Source organism: Mobula hypostoma, chromosome X2, assembly GCF_963921235.1.
Source record: "Mobula hypostoma chromosome X2, sMobHyp1.1, whole genome shotgun sequence".
Classification (NCBI taxonomy): domain Eukaryota; kingdom Metazoa; phylum Chordata; class Chondrichthyes; order Myliobatiformes; family Myliobatidae; genus Mobula; species Mobula hypostoma.
Window position 1 is genome coordinate 40,186,730 of NC_086129.1, and position 14,184 is coordinate 40,200,913.

The following is a 14,184-nucleotide window of genomic DNA, read 5'->3' on the forward strand; positions in this document are numbered from 1 at the left end:
ACATCATGCGCAAGGACAGGATTGCTTTTATGATTAGGTGCTTGTGACTAGTGGTGTTCCACAGGAACAGATGCTAGGACCCTTGCTGTTTGCAATATACATGAATGATTTGCATGTGGATGTAGGGGCCACAATCACAAGTTTACAGATGACATGAAGATCAGTGGAGTTGTTGACAGTGAGGAGGACAGTCTTAGGGTGATATCGATGTGATGGTAAAAATAGGGTAACAAATGGCAGATGGAGTTTAATCCTGATAAATGCAAGGAAATACATTGAAGGTACTGAGGTCAGGACTTCATGAATGGTAAGGTCCTAGGAATAGAGAGGAACAGATGGATTCCTTCAGTCTATCTTGCTCTCAGTAAACTTATATACCTCAATCTTGACCACATTCACTCAAGGAATTCTCCAGTATCTCTCCCTTAATCTTTACCACTTAGAGGTGAATAAAACTAGAGGACAGATGGAGTCTGAGGATGCTTCTTTTACCCCAGAGATTGGAGAGTCCTTGGAATGCACTGTCAGGAGGAGTGGTCAGAATCAGATTTAATCTCACCAGCAGCAGTATTTTGCAATAAATAATGTGAATTACAGGTATATATCTGTTACATGCCTCAAGGAGATCTGTGTGTTTTTTTTTTGTGAGAATGATGTAATGGTCTTTTGGAGGTCACCTGATGTGATTTTCCCGCCGATGTGAGGTCACGTGATGACATGTGCACCATGGGTATATAAGGGAAGACCTCAGATGACGCAGTTAGTTTTTAGTTTGTAGATTTCCAGGTAGAACGTGCTGTGTCTCCGTTTCTGTTGCGTGTTTGTTTTTGTGACGCAGTTTCATTTTTGAAATGGGTTGTGCGTTCTGTTGCAAGATATAATATTATTGGACTGGAAATTTTTGGCTAGATGTGCTGATTTACCCTATTCCAGCAGTAGTAGAGTGAAGACTTTATCGAAGTACAGGACCCGAAGGATTGAGAGGAGTCGGCATCGTTCGGCAGTTTAACAAAGGATTGACCTTATTGAGTCTTCGTTGAAGGAGTAGCAACCTGCATTAAAGATAACTGTTGCCAAAAGAGAAAAGAGTTCATGCAAAGGTTTGCTCTCTCTAAAAGAAATTAAGGTCAGTTGTTTTAAACTATTTACTGCATCGTGAATCCTTTGAACAGAACCAGCAGGAAGGTTACGTCTATGAAGAAATCCTTCTCCAGAGAAGTCTCTCCCAATTGAAAGTATGAATCTGTTGGACTTTCGAATTTACCATTTTAAAAACTATATCTGACTTTATCGCTTTAAGAATTGTTTTCGCATTTAATGCTTTAAGAACCAGTGCCAAGTGACGATTTGTTGAACGGCTGTGTATCGGTTAACTTCCAGTTAAAGTTCTCGTTTGTTTTTTTTATCGTTTATCCGTGTTTAATAAATGTTTGGTTGTTTTTATATAACCTGTCTCGATTGATATTCATTGTTGCTGGTTATGTAACAATATCATGTTAAATTAAATGAGTAGTGCAAAAAAGGAGTGAGGTGTGTTCATGGGTTCAATGTCCATTCAGAAACCTGATGACAGAGGGGAAGAATCCGTTCCTGAATCATTAAGTGTGTGCCTTCAGGCCTCTGTACCTCCTTCCTGATTGTAGCAATGAGAAGAAAGCATGTCCTGGGTGATGGGGGTCCCTAATGATGGATATCAACTTTTTGAGGCATTGCTCCTTGAAGATGTCCTGGATGCCATCGAGGCTAGTGCCCAGGATGGAGCTGACCGAGTTTACAACTTTATGCAATTTATTTCGATCCTGTGCAGTAACCCGCATACTGGACAGTGACACAGCCACATTAGTATGTTCACTGCAGTATATCTGTGAGCATCTTTGGTGACATACCAAACCCCTTCAAGTTCCTAATGAAATATAGCTGATATCATTCCTTCTTTGTAACTGCATTGATATGTTGGGTCCAGGAAAGATCCTCAGAGATGTTGACACCAGGAACTTGAAGTTGCTCACTCTTTCCACTTCTGATCTCTCTATGAAGACTGGTGTGTGTTCCCTCATCTTACCCTTTCTGAAGTCCACAATCAGTTCTTCGGTCTTACTGACGCCGAGTGCAAAGTTATCTGTTGCACCACCATTCAACTAGCTGATATATCTCACTACTGTACATCTTCACATCACCGTTAGAAATTCTGCCACCAAAAGCTGTGGCATTTTAGGCTGAGCCTAGCCACACAGTCATGGATGTGGAGAGAGTAGAGCAGTGGGCTCAGCACACATTCTTCAGGTGCTCCAGTGTTGATTGTCAGCGAGGTGAAGATGTTATTTCAGGTTCACACAGATTGTGGTCTTCCAGTTTGGAAGTTGAGGATCCAGTTGCAAACAAAGGTACAGAGGCCCAGGTTCTGGAGCTTTTTGATCAGAACTGTAGGAATGATTGCTTTAAACACTGAGCTGTAGTCAATAAACAACATCCTGACGTAGGTATTTGTATTATTGAGGTGACCCAAGGCCAAGTGAAGAGCCAATGAGATTGGATCCATGTCAACCTTTCCAAAGCAAGATTGAAAGGCATTGAGCTCATCTGGTAGTGAAGCATCACTGCCATTCATGATGTTGGGTTTGGCTTTGCAGGAACTAATGGCCTGCAAACCCTGCCAGAGTTGACGTGCATCCGATGTCGCCTCCTACCTCTCCTGGAATTGTCTCTTCATTCTTGAGATAGCCCTCTGCAAGTCTGACCTGGTCTTCTTGTACAGGCCTGGGTCACCAGATGTAAATGCCACAGATCTAGCCCTCAGCAGACTATGAAACTCCTGGTTGATCCACAGCTTTTGATTCCTGTGTGTACAGTAAGCTCTTGGAGGCACACACTCAACCACACAGGCTTTAATAAAGTCAGTGACGACTGTAGTGTACTCATTCAGACTCGAAGATGAATCCCTGAATACGTTCCAGACCACCAATTCAAAGCAGTCCTGTAAGTGCCCCTGCGTCTCCCTTGTCCATACCTTCTTGGTCCTCACTGCTGGTGTTGCAGTCTTCAGTCTCTGGGAGTAGAAGTACAGCCAGGTGATCAGACTTTCCGAAGTGTAGGCGTGGGGTAAGCACTCTGACGGTGGTGTTACAGTGATCCAGTATGTTGGTTCCTCTGGTACTACAAGTGATATGTTGGTCAGTTCAGAGTGGCAACAACATCTCCTCCGCAATCACCATCAGTACAGGTGCACCACAAGCCTGTGTGCTTAGCCCCTGCTCTACTCACTATACGCTTATGACTGTGAGGCTAAGCACAGCTACAAGGTCATATTTAAGTTTGCTGGCGACAACACTGTTGTTGGCCGAATTAAAGTGGTAATCAATCAGCATATAGGAGGGACATGGTGAGGAGGTTGAGGATCCAGTTACAAAGGAAAGGTCAGAGGCCCAGGTTTTGGAGCTTTTCGATCAGACCCATACAAATGATTTTGTTAAACGCTGAGCTGCAGTCAATGAACAGCGTCCTGACATAGGTATTAGTATTGTCCAGGTGATCCAAGACTGCTTGAAGAGCCAATGAGACCACATCCACAGTAGACCTATTGTGGTGATAGGCAAATTGCAGTGGGTCCAGGTCCTCGGTGAGACAGGAGTTAATTCTAGCTGTAACCAACCTCTGAAAGCAGTTCATTACCATAGATGTAAATGCTACAGATGATAGTCGTTAAGACAGCTCAACCTGCTCTTCTTGGGCACTGGTGTGATTGTTGCACTTTTGAAGCAGGTGGACACTTCTAGCTGTAGCGATGAGAGATTGAAAATACCTTTCAACACCACCAATTGGTTGGCACAGGTTTTCAGAGCCCTACCAGGTACCCCATCGGTGCCTGCCACCTTGTGAGAGTTCACCCTCTTGAAAGACAGTCTGATGACAGCCTCTGAGACAGAGATCACAGGGTCACAGAATGCTACAGGGATTTGCATAGCTATAGTTTTTATTCTCCCTTTCAAAGTGTGCATAGAAGGCATTGAGCTCATCTGGGAGTGCAGCATCACTGCCATTCATGACGTTAGGTTTAGCTTTGTAGGAAGTAATGGTCTGCAAACCCTGCCAGAGTTGACGCGCATCCCATTCTGCCTCTAACCTTGTTCAGAACTGTTCTTTGCTTGAGAAAACCCTATGCAAGTTGTACCTGGCCTCCTTGTATATTCCTGGATCACCAGACTTGAATGCCACAGATCTAGCCCTCAGCAGAGTACGAAGCTCCTGGTTCATTCATGGGTTTTAATTTGGGTATGTACGGTATGTTCTTGTCGGCTCACACTCATCCACACAGGTTTAAATGAAGTCAGTGACAGTTGTAGCATACTCATTCAGACCCGAAGATGAATCCTTGAGTATCATCCAGTCTACCGACTCAAAGCAGTCCTGTCAGTGCTCCTGTGCCTCCTTTGCCCATACCTTCTTAGTCCTCACTACTGGTGCTGTGGTCTTCAGTCTCTGCCTATACTCAGGGAGTAGAAGTACAGCCAGGTGATCAGACTTTCCAAAGTGTGGGTGTGGGATAGCACGGTAAGCGCTCTTGATGGTAGTAGAACAGTGGTCCAATGTGTTGGTTCCTCTGGTACCACAAGTGATATGTTGGTAACGATTATTTAGTGACTTTTTCAAGCTGGACTGATTAAAATCCCACCAAAATGATGGGGAAGGCATCAGGGTTCACTGTTGCATGCCTATTGATTATGTTGCTCAGTTTGTCTACAGCCTGTCTGACACAGGCCTGAGGTGGAATGTACATCGCTACCAAGATGATGGCTGATATTGACGTGGTAGCCCAAGTGGCTGGTTTCTGTCTATATGGCTATGAGAGAATTTCATCTGCTTTTCCTTCTGCCCACTTGGTCCTTGAGTATATTTGGACACAGATATTAATCTGCTTCAAGCATTCATAAACTATATTCATGTCCTTCCAAAATTTTCCCCAGCATCTTCCTAGCTGTGGTCTTTAGGTCCCCTGTACAAAATATGGGCTGTTTTCCTCAGAAGGCTGACCAAGTTATTCTTGCATGTCCAGGAGCAGGTCCCCACTCCACTGCTATCATTGCACCTGACAACACCTGTTCTGAGAACAACAGATAAAGCCATTGATCTTTTTTGTAACTTTAACACAGCATGAGGTGACCCACAGTACTGTTCTAACACAAAACAAATAGCTTGAAGTAATTTCTAAATCAGTAATCTCAGCTCTTCAGCCAAAAAACATAGAAAACTTGATTTGGAGCATCGACACACTTATCATCCAAAATACCTTTCAATGAGACCAGCTCTAACTTTCAAACCTCACTGGTCTCAATGTGCCCTACTTATTTTCTTATTTTATCCATCAACAGTAAAATAGGTTCCCATGTGAAGGTTCAGGAAGTACAGGAAGTTCTTTCTCCCCCTCATCCCTTGCCGTCATTGCTCCTGCGGTCATTTTCCTAGATTTGCAAGTAATTTCATTACCATCTGTTTATGCACAAAGAGCTTCGAGGCATCTCTGATTTTGTAAGGTTTCCCCCACCACCACCCCTACAAGAGTACATGGGCAAGTCCCTACTTAATCCTTGCACAGTAATTGTGTAAAGGTGATCCCTAGGGGAGATGGTGTTCACCTGTGTTTCAACTAATTGGATTCAACCCATTAGCCACAATTTAACAGTAGGTCAGGCAGCATCTATGGAGAGGAATACACAGTCGATGTTTCAGATTGAGACCCTTCAGTGTATTTATTCCTCTTCATAGATGCTGTCTCCTCCAAGAGGACCACAAGCTTGTCTCAGGGCTTGGAGGCTTGCGTGCCTCAATGACCCAGAGATTTATGTTGGCTGGAGTCAGGGCCTTGTGGCTTTGGCTCTTGGTAGGGTCACCCATGCTAAACAGGTCAAAGAGGAGAGGCCACACTAAGAGTGGTCCACTGGCCCTCCAGGTATGGGGGTTCAGTTCAGGGCTAACGACCCTGACTGGTCAAATACAATTGTTATAGAAGCAGCCATGAAGAATCCTTCAATTGAGACAGAAATGGAGGACCTTCATTGCTGCCCTAAAGACCAGTACGGGCAGCAAGTATAGATGCTACCTGGCCTGCTGAGTTCCTCCAGCACTTTGTGTGTTGCTCAAGATTTCTAGTATCAGCTGTTTATGATTAGCCTCAATTCAACATCCATTTAAAAGAGAATGAAAGGAAGATCTGCAATTCTGTAGCAACTTTTACACATTCCTTTCAAAAGCCCTAGCACTATCTAACCAATAGTACTTTAAGGGTTCTAATTGCTCTACTACATATTTTTTTTTAAAAACTAGCAGGAAATTGTGCATGCTGAGCTCCCACAAATAAAATGGTGTGACTGACTAGGTGATCAGTTTTAGAAATGTTGACTGAGGGACAGATACAGGTCACACCCAGAATATCTCTGTTGCTTTTCCTGAAATAATATCATGGGATTTCTTTTTAATCTCTCCTTGATATTGAGCAGATATGATTTCATTTGACAGTTCAAAGAACTCCTTCTATAGTGATAAATGAAAACATAGTTGAAGTTTTTAAAAATACCAAATAAAAAATAATGAACATATACATGTATTGGAGAAAGTACAAAGAATCCATAGCATAAAAGCAGATTATATTATCAAACTTTTGTTGTAATGTTACTATTCCTCATCAGCATTCAAAATGCAGCTGTTGTATCCCTCCTTTGACTTCTCTTCCCTCATTCCGACTACTAGCAGCGCACCATGGCTGCAGTGTGTACAGTTTGGGAGGTGCATTTTGCAAACTAGAATCCTGATTACATTGTACTGTAGATTAACAGGGAAAATATTCTGAACAGCACATGTAAACCAAAATAACATCAGAGAATTTCAGAAAGTTGTGGAACGGTGATGCAATCCTGAGCACGATCAAGTCATTCCAAATTCCCCCATCCCACACCTCATCTCCCTTCCTACCTTTCAACATAGATTCACTTCTCATTACATTGTGATGGAGAGCACTCAGTAAACACACTCCTTACACATATGCATTTACACATACGCATACAAACTTTGCCTTGCCATTCTGCTGTCGTTGCGCTGAGTATATGCGCTTCAATGTCTTTCCCAGTATATTCCAATAGTTGCTCCTAAAGCGAGCTGATACACTTGTGTCAGCTTTATGGTGCCTTACCCACCACACACAGTGGAGGGAAGGCTAGAGAGCTATCCTGCTAGATATCTTATTGTAAACATTGGCAGTTTTTCTTCTCGCTATTTTTGCTAATTTTTGTAAGTTTGATTATTGATGCATTTAATAAACACCCTTGCACTAAAGTGCTAAGCGACTCCAGCCATTGTTTCCTTTGGTCCTAACCCACGTATCTGACATATGGTGGCAGCGGTGGGATGGCCAGTTGCAAAGGGGTGTGTTCAACTCTGAGAAGAGTGGGATTGTGGTCCCAAGTCAGGAAACCCTCGAGACCGAAAGTGAAGCAGATGCCTGGGAAACAGCGGAGACCTCAGAGGAGGAAGAATTTCAGGCCAGAAGCAAAAAGACCTTCAAGTGGTACTATCTCCGAACCCTCCCTGGGAAATCTGTTCAGACACTTTCTGTCTGCCCAGCAGAGGAGAGATGATGCTTTTAGGAAGGAACTCCAAAGCCTGTGGACGGGTCCCAAGATGCCTTCTTATCAACAAGGTGACGATATTGCGAACCATCTCTTCAGGTTCAAGAGGACGGCCTGGATATGGCAATGGCCAGAGGAGGAGTAGGCCTGCCAGCTCGTGCCACTACTGACAGGAAGCTGACACTGCAATGGATGAAGAGAGGTCCAACAACTATCCTGACCTGAAGGTGCTGCTGCTGGCTAAGTTTGAATCTCGGCAGAAACCTATTGCCAACACTTTCATTCTGGTACTCTGCCATCAGGGGAGTCACCCACTGAGACGTACCGTTGCCTGAGGGGTCTCTACCAGCAATGGATTCAACCAGCGCAGAAGTCCAAGAAGGAGATTGATGTGGGTTCTTCCTCCAGACACCAGAACATGGATCCGAGAGCACAACCCAGTGGACAGACTCACAGTCCTGCAGTACCTCAGTGACCACAAGGGGGCACCATAACAGCCATCATTCTGAAGCAACAGAGACCCTAACCCCATGTTTATTTTGTAATGTGATTGTAACTACTTAGTGGGGTGCATCATATCCTAATTCATGTGCAGTCTTAAGTTAACTTTGTTGATAATTAAAGATCACACGTCCTAGTGCCTAAAATAAAACAGGAGCTATTCGCCCCAAGACAGAAAGAGATCAAACTGCCAGGAGTTCACACTGGACATAATATGTAGCTACACACATAAAAGTTGCTGGTGAACGCAGGTCCTGACGAAGGGTCTCAGCCTGAAACGTCGACTGTACCTCTTCCTAGAGATACTGCCTGGCCTGCTGCGTTCACCAGCAACTTTGATGGGTGTTGCTTGAAATTCCAGCATCTGCAGATTTCCTTGTGTTTGCGATAATATGTAGCTCTTGTTTTTTTCTGGTAGATACCTTTTTGTAAACATTGAGTTTTCTTTTCGCTATTTTCACTAATTTTTGCAAATTTAATTTTTGATGCACCTAATAAACATCCTTGCACAAAAGTTCTAAGCGACTCCAGCCATTTTTTTGTCATATCCTTGTATGTAACGTGTAGTATAAAAGTTAACAATTTTGATCTTCTGAACCTGCTGAAAGTGGTTTAAAAGAATGACACCATAACATACAAGAACAAGAATAACCACTTTCTGTATTGCACGCTTGTACACACCCATATCAATCAGGATTTCAAGAGATTAAAATACTTCTCACAAGCTGGTTCGAGATCAAACTACTTGATCCATACGATGGACAGTGTTCTCCCTTCTGGGTAGCAATATTTAGTCACCACTTTCAATCTCAATTCTTACTTGTAGGTTGTGTCAGTCCCCAGATTTGCTGCTGCAAGTTCCTCTGGTGTCATCCATGCTGGTAATGTACTTCCAGAAACCCACTTTGTCCATTCAAATAGTCCAGGCTCCACCCGAATCTTTATCTGGTTTTCCTTTTGAAATCCTGTGAACAAAGCAATACAGTAACACCAACTCAATTACTTGCTCAGCACCAGGAACCTCTCCAAATCAGCAAGGTTAAATAGGTCACTGATCCAGGGTCAGCACGAATGTGCATTTATAATGGCCCACATAGAAATGCTTGTGACCAGAGGAGGAAAAGAGATGGAAAATAGAAGAATGAAAGATGAAAAGAACAGAGGAAAATAAAAATGGAGTAAAAGAGAATAAAAATCCACAAGCAAGCACACATGGATCTTTCCAGCAATACTCTAAAGAACTGCCCCAAGACAGCATCAATGACTTTGGCTGGAAGGAAAGGGACACCTTGACTTATGTGAAAGACAAAAAGAAATGAGAAAAAAGACCACCTTATCCATCAGGTTTACTCAGTACAGAGCATGGCATAACTTGCACAGCACATCATCCTAATTTGCTGCACACCTCAGTTAAATTCTCAAAGTTTTCAAAATTCTGTGGCTACTGACCCCATTTTGTTGGTCATTCTTGGAGGGGGAAGTGCTTAGACTCTGACACATAAAGGTACAAATTAGGAGCAGCTTGAAAGCTGCTTTCCTCAATCTTGCTCCACCACTCAGTAGGATCATGGATGATAACTTCAATTCCACTATCCTAACTACTTCCAGTAACCTTTCATCCCTGTGCTTATCAAGAATCTAACTCTGTCTTCAAAATTTTCCAAGACTTTTCCATCCCCTTTACAGGAGGACAGTTTCAAAAACTCAGTCCTTTGAGAAAATACCAACCTCTCTTTTTTTTAAACTCAGTGACTCATCATCTTTATGCAGTAGCCCACAAGAGAAAAATTCCAGTTTACATCCACCCTGCTCCAGAATCTTGTATTTCAATCAAGACAACTTTCTTTCTCCTTAGCTCGAACAGACATAAGCCTAGCCTGTTTAACCTCTCCTCGTAAGAAAATTCAACAATAATTTAAGAATAATTTAAGTATTTGCAGACTAAGTAGACTTTTAAAATAAATTATCCAAGCACCACTGCAAACCGACTGCATGGATGAAATTAGATTTTTTTTTGTGAAAGCAGGATTGAAATTGGAATGAGTTTGTTTTTGTCATATGCACCAATATTGAATGAAAAGCTTGTATATAATTATGAGCATGTCTACAATGAGCAAAATGGCGCCAGCAACCAAAGCGAATAACAGCGACGCCCCGCAGACAGTTCACAAAACTACTTCTTTTAAATATACTTAATACTACTAATCTGTGTGCAATTGGAGCCTGCAATTTACATTTTGATAATCTGTTTTTGGGCCAACTGAGTGATCTGCACTTTTACTGTCTCTGAGGGAATTCGGCATGGTTGAGAACGGAGTGTGCAGTCCAATGGCAGAGCGAGAAACCAAGGTGAGCTCTAATTCTCAACCAACTTGCCCATTAAAGTGTTGAGCAAGATTGATTCGTTTTTAGAGAACTCTGTCGTTCATGTGCTTCTGATTACTCCATTTTTGTTTATATTGCCATTTTGCGCGATGTTATCAGGACAGACTGGCTCCGTGACCTGCAGTCAACGAACAACACAGCGCTAAATTGAACTGAACTGAACATTCTTGGACTGTTTCAAGGATTCTGTGGTTTGAAGTTTAATATTCTGTGTGCAATTTGTTTTTTTTTGCGTGTTGGGTGTTTGACGTTTTCTTTGAACAGTGTTTCTTTGTCTCATAGCTGTCTGTGGGAAGACTAATCGCAGGGTTGCATACTGCATACGTACTTGGATAAGAAATGTACTTTGAGTATTTTGTCTTGTCTTGTGTTCACACAGATCAATTCATTACAGTGCATTGAGGCTGTACAAGATAAAACAATAACAGAAAACAGGATAAAGCGTAATGGCTGCAGAGAAAGTGCAATGTAGTGAGCTGATAAGGTACAAGATCAAAATGAGGTGGATTATAAGATCAGTAGTCTATCCTATCATGCAAGGGAACCTTTCCATAATCCTATAACAGCAAGGTCGAGCTGCCCTTGAACCTGGTGGTACAAAATGCATGGAGGACAGCTAGATAACACAACAGACATGCATGCATTCTATTCTAGTGGCTTAATGCTGTGGATTCCAGTTGCTGACTGACAGGACTCAGTCATTTCCATCCCAGCCAGCGCATACAACCCGAATTACATCTTTGGTGATTTTCCAAAAGCTATGAGTCACTGAAGACAATCATGAAAGCTTTAGGAAAAGTGCATGGCTGAAATCACCAGTTAATTATAACTGGTCACATGCTTAAAGCGAGGGATTTTGAGGATGTCTGTTATAAAAGGTGCAGGAAGGTCTAGGCAAGCAAAGGCAAGGGGTCTGGGGAAAGTAGTGAAGGAGCCAGGGGGACCATGGGTGAAAACATGACAGGCTATTGAAGTCATAAGCCTTGGTGGAGGATAGAAGGGGACAGAGTGAGACACCTGGAAAGGAGTTGTAGTTTAGATAATGTAAAGCGAGCGATGGATATGTTAACAATCGGAAATGTCCTCTTACCTCTTAGTATGTTGAATGCAGTCTGCACACAGCGAAGCGAGGGTGAACTGTACACGTAGTCAATTACAGATTTACTCTCCAGGAGAGCCTCGCCTGCAAGTCACACACAACAATCAGATTCATCTTCCAACATGCTCTTCAGACAATGTAAACCCTTTCTCCAGCTTCTTCCTCGCATGTTATGAGGAGGTTATAATACTGTGCCCTAACTGTTATCAGGTTCGATTAAAAATTTCCCGCTTAACTCCTCTTAAAACATTTTCAGCTGTCCCAACACTTGCTCATTGTCACCAGCTCCTGAAGGGCATTAAATGCCAACCATGAACGCAATGCGCCTTCATGAAAGAACACAAAATGAAATCAAATCAAGACCTAAATTTCATTTTACAGATGCTTAGTTAAGTGCAGCAAGTTCCTGGGAATATACATCACTGATGACCTCATCTGGTCCCTTGGTATCACCTCCCTGAACAAGACGACACAGCAGCACCCCCACTTCCGAAGGAGACTGAGGCAAGCGAGCACCCCGCACCCCCATCTTAACTACGTTTTGCAGGAGCACCACTGAGAACATTCTGACAAGTTGCATCTCCATCTGGTGTGGAAGCAGCAGGGTATCGGGTCAGAAGTCCCTACAAAGGACTGTGAGAATGGCTGAGAGGATCATAGGGATCTCCCTACCATCCATAAAGGACACTTATCAGGAGCGCTGCATACACAGGGCCCTTAGTATTATTGAGGATCCCACTCATCCATCCAGCATCCTCTGACTTTCAACCACCAGGCAGGAAACTCCGATGCATAGAGCCAAGAAGGGTCAGGATGGGAAACAGTTTCTTCCTTCAGGCCATTAGGTGTCTGAACTCCCTGCTACATCACATTTGAAGTATCACTGGTTAATCTGTTCTGCACCCTACAATATTTAACTTATACACTTTAGTTTGTTATTTATGCATAATTCATCTGTAAATTTTATCCTTACTTTCATAAGTTATTGCGTGTTATGTACGACTGTGCTTTATACCCTGGTTTGGAGAAACATTGTCTCATTTGACAATATGTATATAGTTAAATGACAGTGAACTTGACTTGACTTGATATGGTGCACAAAACTCAATACAGCTCTCCATTTGAGAGATCTTGCCCAAGGTTCTGTACAACTGAGAATCAACTTCCTTTCCCTTTACAATTGTGGGCCCAAACCAACGACTGTGAAGCAAATGGGGCACAAGAGCTCCACATGTGAAGAGCTCCTTGTTACATGAGTGTAACAAAGAGGAACAAGATGCACAAAGCATGAGATGACTCAAACTAGTATTAACTTACCCACAAGCCTGGCCTGTGTGCAGCCAAACACAGTGATAGGAGCATCTTTCTCATAGTCTTTGTAGCCGCCACTTCTCTGAGGTAAAGCTGGGAGCATGTTCAAATTGGACCTTATGTAATTACCTATTTCAAGAGCAAATGTCAGAGGATTATCTTGAAAAATGTCTGAACAAAACCCAGCAGCTAAAATGAGATTTAGCATTAGCACATTCACTCTGAAGAGATTAATATTTCTGTTTACTTTAAATTCCCAGCAGCAGGTCAGTGAGGAAAATCAGTCGAAAGCCAAACAGGGCACAGTTTCAAAATGCCGACTGTTGGTTGACTTCAAGGGGAGAAGGGACTAAGGTGAAAGATACCATGAGGCACTGCAGCTACAAGTAAAAAAAAAATGCCTTGAGAGAGCATTTGGCATCTCTCATTCTTGTCACCTTGTGGTTCAACATAGTCCTCTGTCTACAACATACCTCAATCCCTGAATCAAGTCCAGAAGCCACAGTATTCAGACATGGTCTTTGTATCTTTCTCACACCAACATTAGAAATGCCTTTCCTGTTATCCATGCATTCACAGCAATGGAGTCGTTGAAAGTTAACCAGCCACCAAATCCTCAAAGGAGATTCATCGAATATCATATTAAGTTAATTTAAGCTGATGCAAGTCACGTTTGTAATGTACTGTGCTGCTACTTCCAAAAAAAAGCTCATTTTTATGGCATTTACGCCCTGGCTGTGTATACCCATGACAACAAACTTAAACAGGCACCTTCAAAGATTCAAAATACGATTATCAAAGTATGTATGCAGTACACAACCCTGAGATTCATCTTCCCACAGACAGCCACAAAACAAAGACAACCCTGAAACCCGTTCAAAGAAAAACATCAAACCAACCAACAAGTTGCACAAACTGCTAAAAAGAAAAAAAAGGTGAAAAGAACTCACAGACCACAGAGTCCAAGCTAGAAGATGAAATTCTGTTTCTCATTCCTGATCACTGCCTATTGCAGGAAAATGAATGTATAGTTACAGGATTTGGATAGTCATGGATTCTAACTCTTGCCCAACAGCTTGTGGGACTAAGTATTCCAGCATGATTAGGGTAATAGACACTCATGGAACCATAATCCCATAAGATGACAAAAGATCTGCATTATTCTATTATCTTTCTTGACCTCAGGAGGTCAGAAAGAACTTACAGCCAATTGAATCTTCAAAGGATCGTCACTGCTATAATATAGGAGATTTGCTAATGGCAAGCCCCACT

General features: G+C 42.5%; 1 protein-coding gene across 3 annotated transcripts in view; it reads right to left on the minus strand.

Moving 5' to 3' along the window:
* Positions 1 to 14,184, minus strand: part of LOC134340993 (ubiquitin-associated and SH3 domain-containing protein B-like) — a 162,072-nt gene that overhangs the window by 12,929 nt on the left and 134,959 nt on the right. For all 3 annotated transcript variants that reach the window (XR_010016694.1, XM_063038662.1, XM_063038663.1), the window contains exons 9-11: positions 12,919 to 13,041; positions 11,593 to 11,685; positions 8,938 to 9,082 (exon numbers count right to left, since the gene is read on the minus strand). Coding sequence is in view for 2 of the 3 variants with exons in the window: in XM_063038662.1 (XP_062894732.1) it covers positions 8,938 to 9,082; positions 11,593 to 11,685; positions 12,919 to 13,041 (361 nt within the window). In the remaining variant the exon portion in view is untranslated. The remainder of the gene's footprint in view (positions 1 to 8,937; positions 9,083 to 11,592; positions 11,686 to 12,918; positions 13,042 to 14,184) is intronic.